Source organism: Solea solea, chromosome 21 (assembly GCF_958295425.1).
Source record: "Solea solea chromosome 21, fSolSol10.1, whole genome shotgun sequence".
Lineage (NCBI taxonomy): Eukaryota > Metazoa > Chordata > Actinopteri > Pleuronectiformes > Soleidae > Solea > Solea solea.
Window position 1 is genome coordinate 3,791,617 of NC_081154.1, and position 22,631 is coordinate 3,814,247.

Consider the following 22,631-nt stretch of genomic DNA (forward strand, 5'->3'; position numbering starts at 1 on the left):
GGATGGATTTTTGTCACCCTATTTTGCAAATGTAATGATGTGAAATGTACGTTTAATTTCATTTTATTTGAATGTCAAACAACTGTAGTCGGTGACTCCTGCACTATGCCAAACGTGTGGCCTCTAGCACCAAATTAAATTCTGAAAATCGTCTGTATTGAAAAAAAGACTACACAAACTGACCTAACTTGCTAATTATAGGCCCTTTTCACAGTAGACATTGAGAACACCAGAGTGATTGACAACTGGTATCGTCCAATAGGAGCAGGTGGTGACGCCTGAACCTTTCAGTTGCAAAACATCGGCACAGCATCGACCGAGTTGTGATTGTGTGTGCGACGTCATGGTTCATGTGTGTAAACAAACAAAAAATAAAATCACCCAGATCAAAAGCAACAAAACAAACATAACCTTCAATTCAATCTTTATTATCTTGTTCTTTTCTGCTTTAAATTAATTTCCTCTCCTTTTTTTTGTAACATCTGAAATAAATGATAACATCCTGAACAGGAGTGATAATAAAGACTGACTTAATTTAAATTGATACATAAACAAACAAACAAACCGTTAAACATATGTAATGTCTTTTAACGTGTTTGTAAAACACTGTTCCAGCTCAGCTTGGTATGATAGGATTTGGCATTGTAATAGAAATGCCTTCAGTTGGTTGCTTTGTCTTTAAAAACAAAATATCATTCTCTTATTGCATTTGACAGAAAAAAAAAAGAAGAAAAATACAAACAGGAACAAAATGCAGCTAAAAAAAACACAACGTAAGAGACATATGCAATAGTGCCAATGTTTTTGAACTTTTTAGCCATCACAACAGTCAGTCAAGCACACAAACCTGTTTACATCCACACACACACGCACAAACATCTCATGAATCTCTCATGGACGAGAAAACAACAACAAAAAAAAACATTCAATGTAGCAATAACACAGACAGACATCGTCTTCATCACATCTTCCTCCACTCGGCCCATACTGTCGACGCTCCTTTCATGCACACACAGGCAGGCAGGAGGGCACCTTGTACAGCGAGTAAATAAGTGATCATAGTCATCATTTCATCATGACAATATAGAATAACCAACTTGAATTCTCGAGTAAGAAAAATATAATAGCGAGGTCAGTGTTTGAAGGGCAAAAAGAAAAGGGGGAAAAAAAAGAGGACATCTAGATTTCCACAAAGTTCACACAATTCTCTTTTCTTTTTTTAAAACAAAAAACATATATAATAATAATAATAATAATGATAATGATAAACAACCGACGTACATCAACGAGGAGATACAATTTTGTTTGTCAAATATAAGAGCAGCGTGGAACGGATGAGACGGCGTGATGCTGCTGACGTGGCGCGCGGCCGCTGCGCGTGAGCCAAGGCCACTGCTGCTGTAACATTTAATTGTCCTGTTAAGGTCTGTGTAGTTGTTGTAGCTCTGTTTCAAAAATGGGAGAGGGGAGGGGGGGGGGGGGGGGGGGAGTTTTTTTGTGGATGATGTGTCAACAACAAACCCAAAGGCATATAGTGCAAGTTTGGCTAATGTTGTTTTGTAGATTTTTTTTTTTTGATTTTTTAACAACCCTGGGTCCCATTGTTGATGGCATATTTCCACCAAGGTAGAAGGTGTCAGTACCTACGAAAAACACTCTCCTTTCTTCCTCGTCTCAAAGGGGGCTGCTGATCGTCCGTTTGACTCAGTAGTGTGGCGCTGTCCCATATTTTCATACCGACTCCAGATCCCTTCGTCCCCACTCTCTCCAGCTTCCAAACGTGAGAACTCAGAAGTACGCGCCTGCTAGGTCTACGAGGGCTCAGTTTGCAAGTCTGAATATCTTTTTTTTTCGTTTTGTTTTTTGAGAATCAACCATTAAATAGTGATACAAAAGAAAACCAAAAAAAAAAGAAAGAAAAAAATAAGTGTGGCACACTAAAAACAGCAATAGCTAAACTTGTTGACATGTATGACTCTGGCTGAGCCTGTCTACAGTGCATGCCTGAGTGACTGGGTCTCTGAATGCAGATGGTAGGATTTGGAGTACAAAGACAAAGAGCTGTCCAGTTGAGTCCTAAAGAGTTTGAATGGAGTTCACCTTTTTCCCCCGGTTCAAGTTTTACTATTGTCTTCATTTAAAGTTAAGTGAATGTGTGAATGTGTGTGTGTGTGTGTGTGTGTGTGTGTGTGTGTGTGTGTGTGTGTGAAGTGGATGTACTGAATGCAGCCTGTGTGTTTTACAAATGTTGACTTTCTGCATGTAAGGTGACCAGTGTAGCTTTAATTCACGTCATCTCTGCTGAGTAAATAAGTACAGAGAGTGACGTTTGTAAAATGACTTGTTAAGAGAGTGTGTGTGTTTGAGTGTGTGTTAGTTGAATGCTTAGATGGAGTCGCCCCCCCCGCCCAGCAGGTCCCCTGGAAGCAGTGAGGCGGGGCTGCCCATCTGGTGACGATCGTCCAGGGCTGGGGAACCCCAGAGGCTACTGCTTGGATAACCTGCGCCGCCCATGCCGCCCATGCCACCCATTCCCCCCCACAGACCCTGCCTTCCAGCATCTACCCCTCCTGCTCCACCCACCCCGTTCCCATTGCTGCTCCACTGGGTGAAGATGCCCAGCCCGGGCCCCTGGGTGACGGACTGGTCCGATGAGCTGCCTGTGCTGTCCAGACTCTGCCACCCGGAGCTGGTAGGTCCGGATCCTACATTTCCTGCTCCTCCAACTGTGGAGCCTCCTTCTCCTCCTCCTCCACTGCTGCCCACTACTCCACCTCTCTCGCAGCTTCCTCCATTATTGTTGGCCCCGACTGCAGAGGTTGCTGAAGGCCCGGAGCCTGCGGAGCTGGCCGTGGTTCCTCCACTACCTGTTCCTCCAGCCTGGGAATGTGCAATGTAGCGAGCCACATCCTCCTCACTCACAAACTCCGCCAAGATGGTGGTGTTTCCCAGAACACACCTGGTAGAAATCAAAAGGTAGACACAGTTTTTTTACTTCTACTGATACATTTTTCATTTAAAAATAGTTTATGCTCCGTTTCTGCGTCTATAATCAAACGCCTGAAACTTATATGACGTGACCATTCAGGTACAAACAGGAAGTTCATTCACTACTCTGCAGTTGATTGCTTCAAGTTCAAGGACCCGTGGGAACCCTGTCACACAGACACAGGTGTGACGACATTAAGACAAAGACAGAACTACAGACTTACATGTGGAGTGCGCTCTGGGCCTTGGCTGCCTCCTGTTTGGAGCCATAGCGTATTAGAGCTGTGCCCTGGGTCAGGCCAAGGTGAAAGGTCAGCAGGGGGCCGTGCTGCATGCAGATGGTCCTCAGCGTAGAGCCATCAATCTGCCATCGTTTACAAAAGTGGTGAATTTAAAACGGAAGAGTGAATAAATAGAATTCAGAGCAGTGTTTTCAGCGTTACAGCACAACAACAAATCAACCAGACTGAACGGAAACGCGTACCTGTGGTGTGAGGTTGCTGAGAACCAACCAACAGCTTTCCCGTGAGCTTCCGTCACTCCAGGTCGAGCCTGCAGAGAGAGAGCGAGAACAATACAAAAAGTGAGAGAGAGTTTTCCACTGTCCCTGTGTATACTCTCGTTTTCTTCTTAGCTTCGCAAATGTAATAAATTATTATAACAGTGTTTTAATCCAAGCCTGGCTGCTGCTCATCAAATCAAATAAATGGAGTCTGAGCACTGCGTTCCATGTCAGCAATCAAATACATCTGTTTTTATCTCTGGTGAAGTGCCGTACTTGAATGAGGATTAGCATACAACCTTGAAACCACAACATGAAAAAAAAACAAAACAAAAAAAACATTACCAGTGTTGCTCGAGCTTCCACCCCAGCCCCTGCCAGCCAATCGTGGGGCTCCTCCTGACCAAGGGGAAGACGATGGCTGCTTTTGACTGGCGAGTCCTGGAGGAAGGCGGGACAGCTGGTTCTGGTTGCTGCCATGGCTGGCTTTCCAGGACTTGTGTCCGATGGGTTCTGGGGGCCAGCTGGTCTTGTAGTCTGTGTACTTTACTGATGGGTTTAATATACACAGGTTAACATGATATCAATATGTAACAATAATACAATCAATAGCTGAAAGTAGTGTGAAAGTATGGAAAATAAATGTACTTTCTGATACACAACAGCAAGACAAAGCCACAAAGCAGCAAAGAATGAATTGGTGTCTTCACATGCGTTTACCTGAGTTGTGTGCGTTGTTGAGGGGACTGTCTGAGGCACTGTAGGGCCAGGCACCAGGTGAAGGCAGCAAGGTGTTGAGGGGAGGGGTGGAATCTGTAACAGTGGCAAAAAACAGTTGTTGTTTTCCAAAACACAATTTAATTTGTAGTTAAGTAAACAGAATCATTCCTATGCATTTCTGTATATTTGTTTGTCTACTTGCTGCCAATGTATCTCCCCATGTTGCTGAATTACAACTGTGAATTCACAGAAGTTATTATTTTTAAGTTGCAGACAACTAATGTCTAAAGTGAAGTTAATCTTCTGTACTTTTTAATATGTATGAAATTGTGTGAAAGTGAAGTGTAAAAAAAAAAACACTCCAGGGGTTTAAAAAACAAGGTAAATATTTTTGTATTATATATATATATACAGTATATATATATATATACATACACACACACATATATATATACATACACACACACACACACACACACACACACATATATATATATATATATATATATAAAATAATTATATTATTATATATTATATTATGTTGTTTTTTTCTTACCTGTATTGTCTTGTAACAACTGGTGCTCGGTATCATTGAGGCTGGGGGACACTGCATTTCCCATCATGCTTCCTGGGGTCATGTAGGGGTCAGATTCGGGGTCGACGCGGTCAATTCCTTTCCAGGGTACACCAGGCTGAAACTCTGGAGACGGAATGAACCACATGTTCACCAAAGAGCAAGGAGTGCAGGTGTAAAAGAGTAAACATGAGACAAAACATCAATGGAAAGCTGATAGTGAACCACAATCAACTCAGTCCTGTTCAACAACAGAAACCACTTCAACTGTGACTCGTCACTCACCGGGTGGCCAGGTGGTTGTGGTGGCAGGCTTGGTAACCATCTTGCCAGGGGTGCGATGCCAGTTGTCACTCATCCCGTCTCCTACCATCATGTCATAATGAGAGTAGGGCAAACCCCCTGACATCTTTATGGGGGTGACCGGACCTGTGGGGTTTTGACAGAGAATTATTTCACTGAACACCAGATGGCTTCACAAATCATCTTCACATCTAATTCCATTAACACTCACTGACTCATTTATTCCATTTCTGATGAAACATAGGGGTTTATATTAAAAATGGAAGAAAAAAAACAGCTCACCATTTTTATGGAATGCATTCTCAGGTGAAGCTGTGTCTGGAGAGGATTGTCCCTCCATCATCCATTTGAAGCGAGACTGCTGCCCCCCAAGTTCCTTCATGCCGCTGGGTCCCCCGACAACAGACCCACCCAGGTCAAGACCAGGAAGGTTCACCCCAGAACCAAAACCTGTTCATGAGAAAAAAAACCATGCCTTTCTAGTTTATCTAGTTCGAGAAAGAAAACATCTGAGGTCACTTAAGGTCAGTTTCTTTGTGTATAAATGACGTTTTGGATACAAAAGGTCATTCATTTACCATTTTATCCTATTAATACATTTTTGAAGGCACTGTCATCACTTCGCCAAAACCATCTTTTGTACAGACTTAGTGTCCTTTGAAAATCAAATCAAATAATTTTATCTGATTTTGTGAGAGAAGATATTGCACTGAATACTATGTAATGAGGTCAAAATGATTGTTAACTACAAAAAAAAGGGTCATCCACAAGTCTAAGTGAATTAATATTTGCCACATGCGATGAAATTCCATTCAGATTCAGATGCTTGATAATTCACATTAAGACAACGTGACATCAAAGTGACTTTGACATGCAATATTTAATCACCAAAGACTTTCAGAAACCTACGGCTGTTGCAGAGGCATAAAAACTGTGCTAATAAGAATAGTCAAAACATCTCACCAGAATATGGGCCAAGGCTTTTCTGATGCAGGTCGGCCACAGATCCTGACAGTCCTGGGTGGGGCAGGGGATCAACCACAGGCAGTTTGGGACCCACTATACCACCTCCACCGTGGTGGGAGGGGGAGAGTTTGGAGCTGCCGCCTAACCCTCCGACCTGCTGCTGCTGCCTCTGCTGCTGGAGCACTGCCATGATCCTGGCCAACTGAGAAAAAAAAACATACCAAAGTCATTAGCATTGAGTTAAAAACATAAAAATAACAAATGAGTGTGTGATATGCGAGTGTGACCTTGTGCGTGGGTGCGTTTGCGTGAACGTACCTGTTGAGGGTCAGCCTGCTGCCGCACATTTGGTGGGAATTTCCTCTGGTTTTGCAGCAGTTGCTGCTGTTGCTGCTGCTGCTGCTGCTGCTGCTGTTGTTGTTGTTGCTGCTGCTGCTGCTGCTGCTGTTGTTGTTGTGGCTGCTGCTGCTGGAGGAGGAGCTGACAAGCCTAAACAAAGACAGAATGGAAGGAAAGAAAGAGAAGGAACATGAGGAGTGAGACGGCAATGGAGAGAGAAATGCAATGACATCAATTATTATTACTACATTTTTTGGCTCTTCTCAGAGGTAATTGTCATCATCTAAATATTTGGTCAGTGAGTCACAGATTAGACTACGGGTTTTTTTTTTCCACGAAAACAAACCTAATTCAGAGAAACTTGTGGAGTGATCGTGACCCAACTGGGGTTCTTCTTCACTTAATATGGTAGGGTTTGTAAAGTCGTAAAGACTGTGACAAGATTTCTACAGCACTCTTTGGGGCGTGTGAAGGAACCATGCATTGGCTTTCAGAGAGGCCATTGTGCCGCTTCTCACCAGTTGAAACTGAATATGAGGTGGGTAGATGCTGCTGAGCATGGCGATGTGCTGTGGGGACAGCTGTGGAGGGAACACACCTCCCCCGACGCCTGCCACTCCTCCCATGCCACCAACACCCCCCACGCTCCCGCTGGGAGGGGGCATCTGCTTCAGCACGGAGCCTGGCACCTGGAGACAGACACAATGACAAATAGGCACACCTGTTACCACAGAAATGCTTTAGGTGCTGTAACCACTAGCAACCACATACGCTTACTGTTTAATAAACAGCGATTCCATTCCATGTTCTCATTAGATCGAGTTAAACAAGTGCCACAGCCAGAGTGAGTGATTTAAATTGAATCTATTCCAGAAAATACACTAATTTAAACTTACATTCTTTAAAGATAAGCATCAAAGATGAACAATGTTGTCCTGAAGCATTATTATGTACACTAGGGACCACACTAACACACTGCGTAAACTCAAAGAAGAACAAACTTGAAAATAGCATATTACATAAAAGGTATAGTCAAGCCACACAATTGTGAAAGTTAACGTCATCATCAGGCTGAAAGAACAGTTATAGCTTATTGCAAGGAAAAGCATTAGAACCTGAGGCGACAGGAACTGATGAGGCACTTGCGCTCGTATCCCTGGGGACTGATTTATGGGTGGGACACTTGACTGGTGTCTTGACTGAGCCATCCCTCCACCACCGCCAAAGATACTGTGACCACCCTGTGATTGGAGATAGAAACCTTAGCACAGAATCTGTAGCACATCAGAGAAATAGATGTGAACAGAGACACATTTAAGAAGGAAATGTGGGACATACACTGTACAGTTATCTGAAGAAGCCAGAAAGATCAAGAATTCAATGTAAAGATGGTGGGACAGAAACAAGAGGAAGAGTCATCTTACTTGTCTAAAAGGGATAGTGTGGTTGAAGAGGGAATGGGGCTTGTAGACAGTGGGTGGTGAGTACAGAGAGCAAGGACCCTCCTCCCCAAGGCACCCATCCTGATTGGTCAAAGGCAAGGTCTGTCATAGTGACAGCCATGAGAAGACCAAGATGAATGGCGGTACAGGAGGGGCAGGGAAAGGTTCAGACAAGGAGAATTGGGGTGAGAGCAGGAAGAAAAGGTAGAATCACAAGAGGAAAAAGGATTGTGATAAAAGGACAACATGTTATCAAGACATGAAAAGGACAAAAGAGACGAGACTGCCACTGTGGCTTTGGGATGTTACCTTGTCATAGTAGGACCCAGTGTCTCCAAGTGCCGTCTCTTTTGAACCAGGTGGACGATATGCCATCCCACCTCCTCTTCCTCCCTTCCGCATGTCTCCGTTGTAATCATTCATTCCCATGCCTCTTTTCTCTGCCTCCATCTTCTTCTCCTGGAGAGAACCTGGAGCCAGGTCCATGTTTTGGCCACTGGGATCATCATTCTATGTAGCAGAAGAAACTCACCATCATCAGAAACAGCCCTTTCATCCAAGAGTTACAGGATTCACCGTTTGACATATGTTTGTGCAGTTGCAGTGTTAAGGCTCAGAGCACATGAAGTAGCATTAATAAATATTTCTGATTTGTACTGCCATGATAACACATGTGAAGAATTTCCTCTCTTACCAGCAAGCCCATGTTAGAGAATTGTCTGTTAATGGGACTCATCCATGAATCTCCACCAGCTTTCAATGGGCCCTGAGACACAAAATCAAAACGGTAGATAATCATTTATATAGCAAGAGGGAAGTTTATGATTTGAAACATGCGAGGACTTGGCGATGCTTTGTTGTTCACAATTCAATTCTTGCACTTTTTTTATATTTATTTTCATCATAAGTATCCCACCTTGTTGTTGGGCTTCTTCCCAGCGTGGTTCTGTCCCCAGCCTCCATTGCTCCCCTGTCCCCAGGATGAGCCACTTCCCTGGGAGCCAGTGTTGTTCCACATGCTGCTGCCGCCGCCGCCACCGCCACCACCACCGCCGCCGCCACCGCCTCCTTCCTCCTCATCCTCCCAGCTTGAGTGACGCGAGGCCGCAACAGAGGCCTCTTTATCACCCCAGCCGTCTTGCATAGTCTTTGAACCTGCAGGAAAAGAGTGTATGAAGATACCTGTGTTTAATTGTGTTTAAACTGTTTTACAGGCATTTTATAAATCTTCATTAGCATTCATTTTTGTTTAATGCTCTTACTGGATTTAATGGGGTTGGGAGAAGGGTTTCCCCAGACAGTTGTCTTGCCTCCAGCATTGTCAGGCTCTCCCCAGCCTGTAGGAGCATCAGTGGGCTTTCCCCAAGCTGCTGTGCCATTGTCGACTGTAGGACTAGCTGGTGAAGCACCCCCCCAACCTGACGAATCTGAAGATGCACATCAGCAGCACAGATTAAAACAGAGAAACCTGCCTGAGTTAGGATGCAACTCCATACTGACAAAACTGTCAAGATAGTGATCTTTACAATTACTGAGGTTAGCACTATAAGTCAATACCATGTACTCCATTGATGATTTTGACACAAAATGCTTTTATGATACAGTGGAAAGCTGTTACGGACTTCTGTTACTTCTGGTTTTTATGATCCAATTGCCGAGACAGGGTTAGGAACACAGGTCTGGCTTAAAAATGACTGCATCTCACACGACTCAGCCGTTGCTTAGTAACACTGCACTAGCCTGTAAAAAGTATACGAAACCTCCCAATAAAAGGCAGATGTTGTATTAGTTTCAGCTTTAGAAAGAGAAAAAAATTATGTCAAGAAACTGAATCTTTCTTCCTTTATGTCTTTCATAATTTCACCACACTATAAATAAAGATTTATGAATTCAGACGGTTGATTCTTTTTGACAACCTAAGAATCACAACATTGTGGTCTTACCCATAGCTGAAGCTTTCCCTGGTCCATTGCCAGCATTGAAGTCTCTGTTACTTCCAAGCCCTGCAGGCTGCCTACTAGATTGCTGCTGCTGTATTGGAGGCCCCTGCTGTTGAGGCTGCTGAAGCTGCTGAGGCTGCTGAAGCTGCGGAGGTTGCTGAGGCTGCTGAGGCTGCTGAAGCTGCTGCGGCTGCTGCTGAAGCTGCTGCGGCTGCTGCAGCTGCTGCGGCTGCTGAGGCTGCTGAGCCTGGCCTTGAATGTGTGACTGCTGACCAGCAGGGGCACTGTTCTTATCCCACAAGTTGACTGGTTTGTAATTGTAATGGGTTGGGTCTCCCCATGCTGATGTTCCATCATCGATTTCATTCTTTCTGCTTATCGACTGCGGCGAGGGTTCCTCCCAACCACTTGGTTCAGATCCACTTCCACCTCCTGCAGGCCCACCAGGGATGGGCCCCGAGGACCAGCCTGAGCTTTGGTTCTGATTCTGGGCTTGAGAGATGGGTTTCCTCCCCCCGCCCCCTTGCATAGCCCCTTGGTCCAACGCTTGTTGCAGCTGATTGCGGGGCTGTGATTGTTGCTGTTGCAGTTGTGCCTGTGGGCCTGTCATGGGGCCCAGCTGGCTGTTTGGCATCTGGTGCATTTTGTTTCCTCCACTCCAATTTTGATTGGGTTTGGACCCCATACCCCCAACAACACCCATTCCCCCTCCTCCACTCCCTCCTCCTCCTCCTGTGCCCCCTGCTCCCCACGTTCTCCGTGGAGCATTATCATCCCAGCCTCCCCAACCCGCGCCTTTATCCCCACCTGAGTTTCCGCCTGCATTTGGCCTCTCATCTTCCCATCCTCCCCCTCCACGGTTTGATTTGGACTCTTGCTCTCCCCAATCCCTACCTGCCCCACCCTTCTGTCCCATTCCCCACCCACTTCCTCCTCCATTCCCACCCATGTCTTTCCAACCCCCTGCCCCTTTCTCCTCCTGATTTCCTCCCCATCCTCCACTCACTGGGTCACCCTGTTGCCCAAGATTGGCCCATCCACGTCCATTTCCTCCCCTACTACTGTCTCGCCATTCCTCCTTCCCCCAACCCTTGGTTTCCTGGCCATCCCCAGACCCAACTCCTTCACCCCAGCCTATAGCTTTCCCTTGCTCGTTATGCCCTGGTATTCCCCCTGACCCCATACCTAATCCTGTTGTAGTTACTGGCCCAGATTGTGAGACGCCAAGATTCCTCATGTTGGGGCCTGAAGGTGGTGGGGCTCTCCCAGACAACGAGGCCCCGCTACTGCTACTGTTGCTGCTGCTCTCCCAACCCTCTCCGGACCCAGCAGATGGAACTAGGGAGGGACTGACCCCTGGACCCGCTGATTCAGTGATTAGGGTCCTGGGTCCCCCAGAAAGCTGTGAACCGCCACCAAGGGAAGATGGGTGTTTTGATGTAGCTGTTGAAAATACACCTTTATTCTGTCCTCCACGTTCTTCAAATTCCCAGGCTGTGTTTTGTCGAATTTGTGTTTGGCCCCAGCCTGTGTTGGATAGGACTCGTGGATCCAGATCAGTCCGGCTTAGCAGGTTCTGTAAGGCAGTTTCAGGATTAGGTGCCGGGTGGCGAGGACGACTGTGACTGCTGTTAGGTCCACTCCCATTTCGGGAGTTTCCACCGCTGGATGAAGATCCTCCCTGTGCTCCCTGTCCCTCTACTCCCCCACCCCATTCCCCAGTTTCACCTTCTCCTTTCTGATTGTCCCAGGCTCTGGTCATAGTGGTGGCTGTTGAGGAAGATGAAGAGGTGACAGGGGGGTTATCAGCGGTGCTGCCCCCACTACTGCTGCTGTTGCTGCTGCAGGCTCCACCCATTCTCTCTCCTCCTGGGTTAGCTCCACCAATTCCAGAAGAACTCCCACCCCATTCACCACCAGAAACTGGTCTCTCCCCACTGGCTCCTGATGACCCCCACCCTCCCTGAGATACCCCAGAGGTCTGACTACTGTTTCCCCCAGTTCCAGCATTGCCCCAAGCACTTGCCCCACTAGTAGAACTGGGACAACCCCAACTCGAGGTCCCATTGTCCCCTTCAACAGTTCCAAATCCCCCTGTGCCACCTCCTACACCCTCCCATCCATCAGTCCTTGAGGCACCCGTTTTGGAGTTAGCTGCAGGGTAAGAAGGCTGGCCTCTCCATGAGGAGGCAAGGTTGTGGTCTCCCACAGTTATCCCACCTCCTCCCACACCACGGTCCATTCCTCCACCAATACCTTCCCCACCTGCAATTTTTGGTCCCGCTGATTCACTGTTCCACTTCCCTCCTCCCATCTCTCTGTCTCTGGATTGCATTTTTTGAAGTTGCTGCTGATGGGTGCTTGATTGATTCACAGATAAAGGTGGGTGACCCCCCAGCACCCCAACTGCCCCACTTCCCAGGCCCAGGGAAGAAGAGTTGTTGGCAGACAAAGACCCTCCAGGGCCCTGGTGATGGAAGGAAGACAGACCTCCTTCCCCTGCAGCAGCAGGCCCATCTTGCTGCACAAGGGCAGGCCAGGCCGAAGGGTTGGCATTTGGATTGAAGTTGGCACCTGGAATCCCACTGCTTCCATCGATGGGGCCACTGGCATCATGGCTCCCTGGCACAGTGGAGGCTTTGGATATTGAGGAGGGCTGTTGTAGCAAGGGCCCAGCTGCAGCTACTGCATTCCCTCCTCCAAGATGACCCTGGGAGGCAGCTGTCCCCCATGCCACACTGTTAGACGACGGCATACATTCATTGGGCAAAGAGAACGAGGAAGTGGGTGAGGAATGGTTGCCAGAGGCACTGATGCTGTTCACAGGCATTCCATTGTTGCTGCTGCCCCCTCCAGCCCTGGCAAATGAAGCTGCTCCTCCATCACTCCCAGCGATGCTAGGCCACTCTTCCAGGTCGTTGCCATCTACGATCACCTTCTCCCTGCCCTGAGAGGAGGTCTGGCTGCCTGAGCTCGCCCCCCACATGGAATTTGCATAATTAGAAGTAGTAGTAGAAGCAGCAGCTGATGATGAGGTGAGGGCCAATGAGGAGGCAGCCGCACCAGAATCTGAAAGAGCGAGCGAAAACTGTCAGTGATCAAAAGGAATGAAAGTTTAAACAAATGATATACCTCATTTTTACATGCAGTCTATATATTCGAAATATAACTGACAGTATTCCTATCCCTTACCTGAGACAGCAGCCATGTTTGCATTTGGGCCATCCCCTCCTCCCCCTCCCAGCAGCATTGAGGACAGTGGCGGCTGACCCCTCTTCAGTAGCACTTTATGGTCCTGCTGGCAGCGGAATCGTGGTGGCACTTCTCTCGGCATGTAGCGTGGTTGCTGCTGCGGCGCCTGGGCTCCGCCTCCGCTACTTGTACTGCCGTTTCCAGTAGTACTGGGGCCGCCAGCGGTGGAGGAAGAACTGGTGGTGGAGGTGGGCTGTCCGTTGGCCACCGCCAGGCGTTTGGCATTGTTGCCGCCCTGTAACGGGGTGGCAGCACTGCCAGAGCCTGAGGTGGCTGGGGATGGAGAGGCAGAGGGGGTGGGTCCAGGGCTGGGGGAGGCAGAGCTGCTCTGAGTGGCAGGAGACTGGGCAGATGCCGGCTTGTTCAAGTCTGGCACTGTAGGGAGGGACAAGGCAGAGAGAGAAGAACACATTTTCTGAAGTCAGTGCACAATGTATTGTAATATTCTAATTTAAGCAAGCTAAAAGAAAGGATTTTCAAATGCAGATGTTTTTAAAGTACAACATGCAAATATTGCAAAAGGAGACAATCCTTTTGAAACATAGACAAATTTACCATGCAAAATTTTAATTTTTAGAAGATGGATGAAGTGCAAACACCCATAATCTATATCTAATTATTTATACACAGTTACTGAGCTTACCTTTGTTTTTTTGTTCTGCAACCTAAAAAAACAACAACAACAAAAGACACATTAGACACTAAATCATTCTCTACAGGCATTAAACGGACAATGGTCAAGTCAATCATTTCAGAACTATGCTCAGTCAACTACGCTCAAATATTTGAGGGAAACTATACACAAATGTCCGAAATCACATTTAGTATTACCATGTACTTTCACTTACAAAATTATCGGTCAGCGTAGCTTCAGGTAACATATGACAATAACTTCAATGCTGCAGATATATGGGTTCATTTGGAGCGGGTAGATGCTTTATTTTGTGCTATGGATGCTTCACATTCAAATTAAGCCACACACGAGAAAAGCATATAGATGAAAAACTTTGTGTTTACTTGTTAAGGAATTTGATAACTGGCCAACAATACACTGCAAACTAAATATGACTTAAGAATATCAAATTGTTGTGGAACATGCTGCAGCATGTTTGGTTCTGGGGAAACAAACTGTTTTGGCTTGTTACACTTTTAGATAGCCAATCTTGTGTGAACAAACAAAATATTTATAAATTATAAATTGTATTTTGTTAGCCCAAGAATTTTCCTGAGGAAAACAGTCTTACCTTCTGAGAGGCTTCCCTTTTCCTTTTATCGTCTTTTTTCCTTTTCTTATCTTCCATGAACTACTGCTCCTGTCCTGATACTCTGTTCTTTGAAAGAAAACACATTTACAATTTAAAAAAAAAAAATCAACAATGAGAACATCTCTTTGTATTGCAGTGCATTTCAATTGTAAGGTATATCACAGGTCAATACTAACCACAACTAAAGATGGTGACGAAAATGACAACATGGCTACATGGCCTTGTGAGGCATCAGCAACAGTGGACTAAGTGTTTGATTGGGAGAATCAGCCATTAAGCACTCGAGCTAAGAATACTGCTGGACGCGAGAGCAACAAACATAGTAATTCTCCCCATCAGAAGCATGCAGAACACTGTAAGCTGATCACACTTGTAGGTTCAACCAATTTAGATGGATTACAACAGGCATAACTCAGTCAGCCAGCTCATCTCATCAGCAGACGAGCTGAATCTGCATGTGGCTGAGGAAAAAATAACCAGTGACCACCTCGAGACTTATGCGTGTGGTTTAATATCTAAGATGTAATATCTTTTTGGACATAGGCTCTTTAACATCTGAGAAACAAGAAAGTGCAGTCTAAAGAACACCAAATAATGCACTGTCATTCACATATTGTCCCTAACACAGGGACATCAGAGCAGGCTTGTGTGGGCAAACCCCATGACAATATGGTGCTTTATGATCAAGATTATCGGTCAAACAATGTGAGTTTTTCTATGGTTGATGTTGATCTTTAGAAATTAGGGTAGCTGGGGGCCAAAATATGATGCTGGGGCATCCAAAAAAAGCTGCTATGTTTGATCAGTTTACTTTCCCCCCATTCCTTCTGATTAATTAATTTAATAAAAAAAAACATCATCCACAAATTAGCTCAACTTAAATAAACATATACTGTCTCTCCAGTCTGCAAATGGTGTTTGCACTGCAGATAATTTATAGTTTTTAAAATTCAAATAATATGTAACCTAGATATGAAATAAATTAGAGAGAATAAAACAAACTAAATTGCTCAGATAATATTTTGAGAAAATATAATACAATACAAGAACACCAGTCAATGTTGAGAGAATAATCAGCCAATGATGATTAAAAAGGCAAATACAGGCCTGATTGAACAGTAAATCGACCTGCATTAAATTATCCTCATTTAACTTGAACCATAACAAACATATAAGGGAAGGAAATTATGTAATTCAACTGCAATATAGCCAGGAAAGCACCGATTTACAGCAGCAATACATCAGGATGCGACAATAACCAAAATCCCACAGGATATGCAGCCTATCAAAAAATATAAAGGTCTGTTTAAAAGCTAATGAAATAAACAGACTCGTACTGGTCTCTTGAGTCATGACTGTGTGTGTGTGTGTGTGTACGGCTGGATTTGGTTTTTGCACAGAGCCACTACACTTCCAAGATGAAAGATTCCTGGATTCAAGGAAAACGAAACCAACATCGTGCCTAAAGCATTTCTGACCACCAGCCTTGCAGATCAGGAAGCTGTTTCTTATTAATATGAGCTGTCAAATCTGCATTCATCCGTGTACAGCTGTTACCCTGACTTCTGATCACTAAACCAGCTAATGTTACCTGTTGTACTGTCAGCGTTATCACAAACCCAACACAGCAGCGAGCCAGCGAACGTAACAGCATTCAGTGGAGTGAATTCCCTTCGCTATAATCATAGCATTGTACTGAAAAAATAGGATACAGTGCTGGGTTAAGGTCGAATAAACCCAATCGTGTAATTAAAAAAAAAAAAGGAAATAGCCAAGCGACATCGACTGGTGAAACCTTACGTCGATTGCTAACATTAAGGAGTGGTTTTTATTTGTATAGGACAGACACACGAAACCGCGTGCAAATTAATAAAGTGGCATTTGCAATATCGAGGCGGTTAACTGTTATATTTATTCTGCGTGCACCACGACACCAAACAGCACATACACCGAACCTGGAGACGCATACACAGCTCCGCTAAAGGCGCTGCAACACCAGTGCTATCTAGGTGAGCTAACCTGGTGCCTACTGACTGCGGCTACAAGTAGCTCGCCAGGCTAACTGCGTTAGCTTGGCTTGTCTGCTCCGTTGCGTGGCATTTCGTTAACACGAGATATTACATGTACACACAACCGATTATATGACACACAAAAAACAGAAACAGAAATTATGACACACATTCGGCGTACTCACCTCAAGAATCACATATGAATTTAAGCTAGCGTGCTAGCTAGCTTAGCTAAAGTGCTTCAGTGCGATTTTCCTTTTTCTTTTTTGAGCTTTTTGAGGCATTCGTCGAGGCTACAGGAACAGCGACGCCTGAGCGGAGAGTCAAGTAAGTATGCGGATAACGAAAACACGAGCGTAACGAGCTACTGGATTGTAAATAAGTACTAACGTTGTAATAGTGTAAACCCTAATGTGCAGGAGAATTTAAATTTCAAAGCGCTGTGGAGTCAGTCAGTTGACGGGCGGCCATTTTGCTGCTCAGTATGAAGCGTCTCCAATAGGCAGCCCCTGGCAGCTGCGTGGACGCTCTGTGACTGGCTGGCTGCTGCCGAGAGGGATGCATAAAACGCTTTTTGACCTTCATTAACTTCTGACAGACGAAGTTAAAACCATACATTCACAGGCAGTATCCCGAATCACAAGTTACTCCTTTTCTTTTTTTTTAGAGCATGGGTCCGAAAAAGACAGGAGCAACGAAAAGGAGGAGGAAAGAGTCTCTGAAAGGAGAGCAGGAGGAGGAAGAAGAGAAAAAGGTTGATCACAGAGCAGGTGGAATGAGGAAAAAACGTGGGAATAACAAATACATTGGAGCTCATATGAGTATTCAAGGTATGATCGAGAAAAACCTTTATTTGGCAATCCATTATCAATGGCACGATATTATCGATATTATATTATGATATATTGTGGCAATACTGATATCAGCAGATATTGGCTTGAAATATTTTTTATTGGATATTGGCAAACACACTAAAATGTGCAGATATGACTAATAGCTATAACAGTAGACTATACAGGCTGCTATGTCCCTGACTTCTATGCTTGTACATTCATTTATTTTTCTCAATGAAGAAAATGTATAGATATCGGTAATCGGCCAAAGCACTCCCGATATTCCGGATATCGGCAAAAAGTCTAATATGGGAATAGCCAATACATTGGAGCTCATATGAGTATTCAAGGTAAACTCCCATTGCTCTCTCTAAACCTTTACAGTTGAGGCCAAAATTATTAGCCCCCCTTGTGAAATTAGACAAAACTCTTTATTTCTCTCTGGAAATTACCATTAACAACAAGTGTTTGTATTGCATTTGTTTCCAAAATAACAAAGACAAAATGTCCACTAAGTTTGATGAGAATATTTTATTGATACACTGAATTGAAACAAAAAAGGGCAAAAATGAGACGTCCAAAATTATTAGCCCCCTGGCCATTAATAGTCAATAGAGTACCCTTTCTGAGCCACAACTGAAAACAACCTCTTAAAGTAGTTCTTTACTAGGTTGGCACAGGTCTCCTGAGGGATTTTGGCCCATTCTTCCATTGCAAATTGTTCCAGCTGGTCCAAATTGCGTGGTTTCCGAGCATGGACATTCAGCTTGAGCACCTGAGACAGATTCTCAATAGGATTGAGGTCTGGGCTCTGTGCAGGCCACTCCAGGACCTTGGTTTTGGTATCCTTAATGAACTGTTGAACCAATTTCAATGTGTGCTTCGGGTCATTGTCTTGTTGGAAGACCCAGTGACGACCTATGGATAGACTACGAGCAGATTTCTGCATATTATTCCTCAAAATTTCAACATAATTTTCTTTTTTCATGATGCCATGCACCCGAACAAGGCTCTCTGTGCCCAAGGCTGCAAAACAGCCCCACAGCATGATGCTCCCACCACCATGTTTAACAGTGGGAACTGTGTTCTTTGGGTTGAAGGTCTCTCCCTTTCTTTGCCAAACATACGCCACATCCATGTGCCCAAACAGTTCCAGTTTTGTCTCCTCAGACCAAAGCACAGACTTCCAAAACTCATCTTAACCTTTCAAATGTTCACGGGGAAACTTCAGTCTTGCTGTGATGTGCCGCTCTTAGAGTAAAGGGGTTCTTCTCGGGTGATGGCCGTGAAGCCCAGCTCGATGAAGAGCCCTCACAACTGTGTTCCTTGAAACATCAACTCCAGAAGAGGCCAGGTCAGCAACAAACATCTTGGCAGATGTCCGGGGGTTCTTGCTGACATCTCTGACGATTTTCCAGAGTTTTTCTCTTCAGAGTTCTTGAAATCTTGCGCTTACGACCATGCCCAGGTTTGTTTCTTACTGAATTTGACTCCTTGTACTTGGCAATGATGCAATGTACAGCGGTTCTAGACACTTTGAAATGCTTGTAAATGGCAGTATAACCTATCCCCCTTCTCCTGAGCCTCCACTATCTTCTTTGTGAGCTCAAAACTGATTTCCTTTGTCTTTGGCATGATGAGTAAAAGTAATCCCTCTCAATGTGCACATGTGCCATGTTCCTTGGATTCCTTTTATGCTGATTGAATGCTCAGGTGTTGTCAGGAAGCCAATTGACTGCACAGGTGTGGTTTGAAACCTGATTGGTTAATTAGGTTTGATTTGAAAATAAAAATTCATATGGGGGCTAATATTTTTGACCACCCCATTTTTCACTATATTTGATATAAAGCAAGCCAAAAAATGTATTTTATATCCAAAATGTACCAAAGGCTACTAAATGGCACTGGTGATGTTTGATTATATCAAGTTTTATCAATGCTGCAAACATTGGGAAGAATTTTAGGAAAATGTTCCATAATTCCTGGGGGGCTAATAATTTTGGCCTCAACTGTATATGGTAAGCCATTAGGGATGCACGATATTATCACCACAACATTCGTATCGGCAGATATTGGCTTTAAAATGTATTATCGGATATCAGCAAACACACTTAGATGGAAGTCTATGGGAAAATGTTGTTCAAAAGTTGTATATCTGCAGATACTTTGGTATCAGTATCGGACAAGAAAAAGTGGTATCAAGCCACTCAAAATTAACTTTAGAGATCCAGTTCCATCTGTCTGTAGTTCTTCAAAACGTAATTTTCATTGGAAAATGTAGTCCTGTTTTCACAAATGTGAATAGAGGAATTACATGATGATCATCCATAACTAAATTTTGAGATATCCACACTTACTGTATATTATTAGGTATATATTATACTAACTCTAACTAATCATCATTGAAGTTCAAGATATTTTAAATTCTCCTTGAATGGCACACCTGCTCAGTCCTGACTGCTGTGCTGTGTGTCCTCAGGTGGGATCTGGAAAGCAGTGGAGTCCTGCATAGAGATGGGGGGCAAAAGTTTCGCTCTGTTTCTGGGCTCCCAGCGAACATGGAATCGGCCCCCACTGGACCAGTCGGCCGCAGCCAAGTTTCAGGAGCAACTTTCCCTTCAGGGATTTGATCCAGCTCACGTCCTGCCTCATGGGTCCTACCTGATGAACTGCGGGTCTCCTAAAAAGGGTTTGTATGGCCACTCCGTTACCTGCATTTGTATTGCATTGGTTATCTTCCAACTGTGTCCTCTCTTCTCATCTCACAACCATCCCCTGGTTTGTTTATAATCCTGGTGTTGCACCCAGACGTGTTTGAGAAGAGCCAGGCCCTGCTGATAGACGAGCTCAGCCGCTGTAACCTCCTGGGCCTCAACCTCTACAACTTCCATCCCGGCTCCTCGCTGGGCTCCATCACGACTGAGCAGTGCCTGGAGAATATAGGGAGGGCCATTAACCATGCTCACCGGCAAATACCTACTGTGGTTACAGGTACAAACACTGTTTTTAAGGCCTATTTGTTGTGGAGATGATGACTGGTCACTATTATAAAAGATGACTTTTCAGGAAAGACTTAGATGTAAAAGAAGGCCAGATTATTTCACTACCACAAGTTAATTATTGTGGTATGTGATTTACAGCAGCAAATACAATGTCTGTTAAATCTCGTATGTGTAGCTGCTGTTGTAGCAGTTTGATGGAACGTAAATGTGTGTAATAAATGAACAGTGACTTTTTTTTTGTTTACATGCAGTGTTGGAGAACATGTGTTGTCAGGGTAACACGGTGGGCGGCAAGTTTTCTGAGCTGAAGGGCATCATCGACAAAGTGAGAGACCAGACCAGGGTTGGAGTGTGTCTCGATACCTGCCATGCTTTTGCGGCTGGTATGTGAGTCAAGAAGACGAGTCACATGTAATGAATGACATGTGTTGTGTTTTTAAAAGATTAGTTTCTTAATGAATTTTTTTAATTGTGATGAAAGAGGGAACCAGTCGGTGCGTTTACATGCATGTTGAAAGTCCAATTTTATTCAGACTAAGACAATAATTTGGTTTTCTTTATGTCATGTAAACACGTTAGTCCAACTAAAATCGAGCTAGTCTTAGTCGGACTAACGTATCTGGATGATGCGGTTCATAGTCCGATTACTCCTGCATTCATGGCGTTCTGTGCATGCACCAAAATTTCCTTCCCGGTCTTTGACACAAAAATAGAAGCTGTAAAAGAACAAGTACAATAGTGTTTTTAATAGCACTTTTGGACTTGATTAACAATTACAGCAGGAATGAAACATCCGAAAACAATCTCACCATCCATCTCGCCATTTTGTTATTCTGTGATGTAAAGGTCAACAGGATAGCGATTCACTATGCACTAGCTTATAGAGAGATACAGCACCACCTCCATTTTCTCCTCCACCTGTATACTCGGACTCTGCAAGTTGTCTGATTGCCTGTCTTAGTCGGACTACGGCTTTAGCTCGATTTAACTGTGCATGTTAACGTCCTGAGTGATGCAAGCATGGACTGAAATAGCAAAATTTGAACGCAGTAGCTGGTGTTTGAGCAGAGAGAAGCACAAGGTAAGCAGATTTTTATCACAACATGTGTCATTTCAGTACTTTAATCAACAAATAACATTACTAGATTAACAGATACACTGGTTTTCACCTGAAAAAGGTGGTTTGGGGGTTAGTTACATGTGAAGAGCTGCTGGTGTTGTTTATTTTTCTGTTCTTCTTGTCTTGGTAGGATATGACCTGGCTGCAGAGGGAGGCGTGAAGTCCATGCTCGATGAGTTTGATCAGGAAGTGGGGCTCCACTATCTCAAAGCCATCCACCTCAATGACTCCAAAGGTGCAGCCATAAAAAAACTAAAATAAAGAGTCAGATATGTTAGTGAATTTCTGTTTCCTAGGTTTCTACTTAAAGTCGTCCGACCAAGAGCATTTCTTTCTGAATCCTACTCCCTCATATGTCGTCTGAGAGACTCCTTTCTAAATGTTGTGATGTGCAGGTAAACTGGGCTGCAACCTCGATCGGCACGAAGACATCGGCAAAGGTCACATCGGCGTCCCCGCTTTCCGAGACATCGTTAATGAGCCCAGACTCGACAATATCCCTCTGATCCTGGAGACACCTGGACGGTGAGATAACAGTCATGCAATTATGTCCATATGAGATGCAGTAATCTGTATAGGTTGATCTTGTGTATATATGCCTGAAGAGTTATATTATCATTTTGTAAATGTCTTTATTATTGTTATTGTTATGTGTTTTTCCCACAGGCCAGGATTTGAGTATGCCGAGCAGATTGCATTCCTCTATTCCCTCTGTAAGAATAAATAAAAAAGAAAATGCACTTACTGATGAATTAGCACTTGCAAAGTGAAGGTTTTATAACCACAGCTCTATAATCTGATAAGAGAATTGATGCGTTTGTCGAGGACCAAAGCTGTTAGGCGTGGACACCGACCGCTAAACCCCCTTAAACACACTCAGAAGTTCTGCTCACAATGTGAAACGTTTTGTCCAGAAAATCAGTTTTCTCCTTGAATGAACTTGCGTTGAATAAAATTAATATTCATGTGGTTGCAAGAGTGTGACTTGTTCAGAGTTGACCATTAGAGGGCAGCAGAAATACACAAATGCAGCATTTTAGTGTCATAGGATGCAGGCAGAGGTGGGGGGGAGTCTAAAAATCATACTTTCATGCCCAGTTTATATTGTATTTACATATGTATGTATTTTATATACTGTATGTATATTAAACAATGTTGTAGTCGTCAGTGACTTCTCTTGACTGATCTGTTCACATGCAAATGTTTGGACCCTTATTCACTCGTATATATTATATTTTTGATATAGTTTTATAAATTTAATGCAATACACAACAATACAATATAGTAATAACAAATATCACCCTTAAAGTGAGCACTTTTACAATCTATTACACATTTGTCCAGCTGTCAAATACCAACACTTTGGTGCAGCTGTC

At 44.2% G+C, this 22,631-nt stretch overlaps 2 protein-coding genes across 5 annotated transcripts; one reads left to right on the top strand and one right to left on the bottom strand.

Annotated features, from left to right (window-relative positions):
* Positions 1-407: 407 nt before the first annotated feature.
* tnrc6ba (trinucleotide repeat containing adaptor 6Ba) lies at positions 408-16,626 on the bottom strand. Of its 4 annotated transcripts, XM_058620271.1 has the most exons (23): positions 16,486-16,588; positions 15,883-15,986; positions 14,271-14,357; positions 13,670-13,691; positions 12,967-13,401; positions 9,778-12,843; positions 9,097-9,261; positions 8,751-8,989; positions 8,529-8,600; positions 8,144-8,344; positions 7,817-7,936; positions 7,508-7,633; positions 6,911-7,081; positions 6,372-6,542; positions 6,051-6,255; positions 5,370-5,537; positions 5,070-5,213; positions 4,767-4,910; positions 4,211-4,303; positions 3,836-4,039; positions 3,473-3,540; positions 3,213-3,352; positions 408-2,959 (listed from the first exon to the last, which is right to left on the bottom strand). In XM_058620271.1, the coding sequence occupies exons 3-23, from the start codon at positions 14,325-14,327 to the stop codon at positions 2,386-2,388; spliced, it is 6,585 nt and encodes a 2,194-aa protein (XP_058476254.1). In that variant the 5' UTR covers positions 14,328-14,357; positions 15,883-15,986; positions 16,486-16,588; the 3' UTR covers positions 408-2,385. The 4 variants fall into 4 exon arrangements, with proteins under 4 accessions (XP_058476254.1, XP_058476253.1, XP_058476255.1 ...); XM_058620270.1 differs by lacking the exon at positions 15,883-15,986 and having other exon boundaries at positions 16,486-16,626; XM_058620272.1 differs by lacking the exon at positions 15,883-15,986 and having other exon boundaries at positions 14,271-14,352; positions 16,486-16,583.
* Positions 16,488-22,422, top strand: si:ch211-141o9.10 (probable endonuclease 4). Its single transcript, XM_058620274.1, has 8 exons — positions 16,488-16,627; positions 16,968-17,130; positions 19,613-19,822; positions 19,942-20,124; positions 20,387-20,518; positions 21,386-21,490; positions 21,651-21,780; positions 21,922-22,422. The coding sequence occupies exons 2-8, from the start codon at positions 16,971-16,973 to the stop codon at positions 21,980-21,982; spliced, it is 981 nt and encodes a 326-aa protein (XP_058476257.1). The 5' UTR covers positions 16,488-16,627; positions 16,968-16,970; the 3' UTR covers positions 21,983-22,422.
* The last annotated feature ends 209 nt before the right edge of the window (positions 22,423-22,631 follow it).

What these genes read in the sequence shown, in the direction of transcription:
- tnrc6ba (XM_058620270.1), bottom strand. Translation starts at nt 14,327, where the DNA reads ATGGAAGATAAGAAAAGGAAAAAAGACGATAAAAGGAAAAGGGAAGCC. An exon ending in CACAACCACCTGGCCACCCG is followed by an intron (nt 4,911 to 5,069) that starts GTGAGTGACGAG and finishes TTCCGTCTCCAG; the next exon opens with AGTTTCAGCCTGGTGTACCC. An exon ending in CAACAACGCACACAACTCAG is followed by an intron (nt 4,040 to 4,210) that starts GTAAACGCATGT and finishes TAAACCCATCAG; the next exon opens with TAAAGTACACAGACTACAAG.
- si:ch211-141o9.10 (XM_058620274.1), top strand. Translation starts at nt 16,971, where the DNA reads ATGGGTCCGAAAAAGACAGGAGCAACGAAAAGGAGGAGGAAAGAGTCT. An exon ending in AGCTCATATGAGTATTCAAG is followed by an intron (nt 17,131 to 19,612) that starts GTATGATCGAGA and finishes GTGTGTCCTCAG; the next exon opens with GTGGGATCTGGAAAGCAGTG. An exon ending in ATCCTGGAGACACCTGGACG is followed by an intron (nt 21,781 to 21,921) that starts GTGAGATAACAG and finishes TTTTTCCCACAG; the next exon opens with GCCAGGATTTGAGTATGCCG.